Below are 3,145 nucleotides of genomic sequence, written 5' to 3' on the forward strand. Positions count from 1 at the left end.
GTAAGGCCTGTCATCATGTCGAAATTATGTTTCGGTAACGCCGTTCGACGGCGAAGCTGACACTAGACTATATATCTTCGCAACCACATTCTCCGCCGGCATAGGACAACGATGGCCCAGCAGTAAATCTCGAAGTGCTGGCCACTTTGTTTTCCGCGGAGCGTGTTGTCCATCTCAGTATAGACCCGCCAGTCGACACCGGCAAGCACTCGCTGAATAGTGCGCACCGATGCCGACAGGCTAAGCTCGCTCTTGAGCTGCCGTGCAGAGTAGCTGCCCTTGGCTGCTGTGCGCAGCAGCAAGCGAACATCTTCGCTCTGTCAGAGCAGCAGCAGGTCGAGGCTTTTGCCGCTCTCTCTCGCTTCCAAAAAGTACGCGGCTAATAGCCCCACGAGAGCGGCCAACACGTCTCCCAATTTCGCGCTCACTGCAGCCAGCTTCGTACGGCCCTTTGATTTTTCCCTCCTCTTCATCCAAAAGTGCTGCCCCCAGCCCCATTGAGTCAAAGCAATGAATGAAAGGCGTAGAGCGCTAGTGGCAATTGCTGAATAAATGGTTGGGAGTGATGTAGCCATTTCACTTTTATATTGTTGTTTGTATTGGACTGGGTGGTCTTATTAATGGATGCAGACACAACTGTGGTGGCTTGTATACTAGACCCCTCTCAAAATGCGATATCGCCATCGTTAAACCAAGTCTCAAAAGCTTGATTTCGCCCTAAACAACATATCTAAATAGCAAGCCTCAACTCGAAAATTGAGGGAGTTACGATCAAAAAAGTGGCTGGTCATAACAACTTGCCGCGCACTGTATAACTGCAGCCTTGTATTGATGTGTCCATCTTCGCAAATCCCTTCTCGAAACTTTACTTCAAAGTACGTCGTATGCTCTGGTACGACGTTATTTATATTATTTCTTGACCTGTAAATAGTTTGGCTAATATAAACTGGCGGATCTATATGAACGATCACACTCGTCAACTATTGTGCAATTGTCCACATGGACTAAGAATGCAGACTCGTGACCGCGTTAGTGTAGAACCCCGTCTGATCGCATTATAATCTAATTTTTGTTAATTTGAACAATGATGGATAGAGTCATTTTGAAAATTGTTGGAAATTACATTCCTGGGCCTTTTTTTACACTTACACGTAAAATGCAGAAGCTTCTAGGATCAAAACGTTTGAACGGCATTGGCGGCGTGTGAGGACGCTATTCCACGCACTATAGAAGCCAGATGCGTGTTCCTTGGGTCGTGGATAGTGTGATCACTCCTGTATTACAGGGGCGCGAATGCAGTTGTGAATGTTCATATCCTCGCCTGGCAACATGGTCACCACGCCAGCAGTGAACGAATAGGTAGAACCTCAGGATAATGCATGCGTGTGTCGCCTGAAACCCGATAATCAATGGCACCCAAAACAATTAGCTTTTTCTTTGATAATAACTGTTAAATTCAAAGTGCGTTTGTGATAAACTTCTAGAAAACATTTCGTTCTTTGGTTAATATGTTAATTGTTGGTTTTCATGGCTCATTAACAATTACTTTTAGCACTGCCTTAGGACCAAGATGGCAATTTTATGACTGCTTCACGTAACCCATTGATATCATCTCAACGTGCTTTTAAGGTCTAAAATGCACTGCATAATACAGCTGCCATACCTTATTGTCTACCAAGCAACTTGTTTTTACAGAACGGTGGTTGCTTGAAATGTGAAACATTCGAAGGATGTTCGGGTTTCCGAATTGAACGATAGGAGTTTCATATCTAGCTTTATTTAGCGCACCAAGAGATCAGAACACAAGGAGGAACACAAGTTGAGAGAACCAGCTTGGGATGACCACCACGAAGGTCATTCCCCAGTTTTCCTCGTGCCGATAAAGCAACAACCGTCTCCCTTCTTTTCCTTGCATTCTCTCTTCATCCATGTCTAGTGAAGCTATTTCTACCGGGTCCATCGTCTTCGTCGGTCCGACACACGAATCACCACTTGAGGGGTTCATGTACCTTCTGGTGACCAAGGTCAAGGGTACTTCGGCGATCGTGCGCAAGACAGGACCCGACGCGACCGATTCCTGCCCAGAGTTCGAAGTCAAGGGCGCCGTATTGTGCCATCGTATCGTTAGTGAGGAGGGGTCAGAGTTGTGACCTGGTTTCTAAGACGGCCACCTGATCGCATTCGTCCACGTGCCGGCACATCCATCGACCAATGGGCGTGCGGGCTGGTGACGGGCTATTACATGCGTAATGGCAAGGTTAAGATCCACCTACGACATGAATCCCAAGCTCTGTACATCAAACTGACGAGTCTCTCAACCGTGATAGCGGTAGATCGATTCAACTACGCGCTACGAACTGGCGTTACCGTCAACGCTACCGTACTAAACGCACTCGAGCTGTTAGACCGGCAGAGCGAGGTCATCGTGGCGTGCGGTAAGAGTAGAACAGGAATCCCGGTTCATGTGACGTCTTCGCTGTTAAGCTTTCCATTTTAGCCCAGTGAGCGCGTACCGTTGTTTCGACCAAATACACTGGGGATTGTCTACGTGCTTCGACAACACGTTGTGGAGTGCGAACTTACTACCCGAGGCATCAACTGAGGACCCGTACCAGGTCAGTTTTGTTACCCAACCAGGGCCCACTTCAAGCCCCTGGCGCTTCCTGCAGATGGAAAGAGCTTTATCGACAAGAATCCTAACGGATTCCCTTCCTAATTTAGCGATTTATGAAGCCAGGCTTCACTCTCAGTCTCAGTACGGTCCCCGGCAGGAGCACACGCTTTTGACCAAGAACGATCAAAATTGAACATGTCATCAGACAACAAATCAGTTTTCATTCAGCAACAATCTCGTACGTATCATACTTTCATTGTAATATCTGAGTGGCTGCTGCCACCCGTACTTTGGTATGATTCGCCAGAGTCGAGCTGGCGTACGAAAAATGGAGCAGAGGCACACGCCTAGAACATCGATTGGCTCGATGTAAACAAGTTCCCCGTCAATTCGGCGGTCTTCCTCTGCGCTCCCTGTCGATAGATCGACTGCATATGACTCTTCATGTTAGTCCGATAACCCTTCGGTCCAATGCATCATTATCTGTTTTACCTGGATCTGCACACTTGGTCTTCAGTCTCAACACCCCTT

The 3,145-nt window shown here is 47.5% G+C and overlaps 1 protein-coding gene across 1 annotated transcript; it reads left to right on the plus strand.

The window, feature by feature from the left end:
• Window positions 1-1,928: 1,928 nt before the first annotated feature.
• On the plus strand, window positions 1,929-2,497 carry PPTG_12525 (hypothetical protein; the record flags this gene model as incomplete). Its single annotated transcript, XM_008908564.1, has 2 exons — window positions 1,929-2,086; window positions 2,164-2,497. 2 exons carry the CDS (start codon window positions 1,929-1,931, stop codon window positions 2,495-2,497), a joined length of 492 nt encoding a protein of 163 aa, XP_008906812.1.
• Between the last annotated feature and the right edge of the window lie 648 nt (window positions 2,498-3,145).

Source organism: Phytophthora parasitica (assembly GCF_000247585.1).
Source record: "Phytophthora parasitica INRA-310 unplaced genomic scaffold supercont2.30, whole genome shotgun sequence".
NCBI lineage: Eukaryota > Oomycota > Peronosporomycetes > Peronosporales > Peronosporaceae > Phytophthora > Phytophthora nicotianae.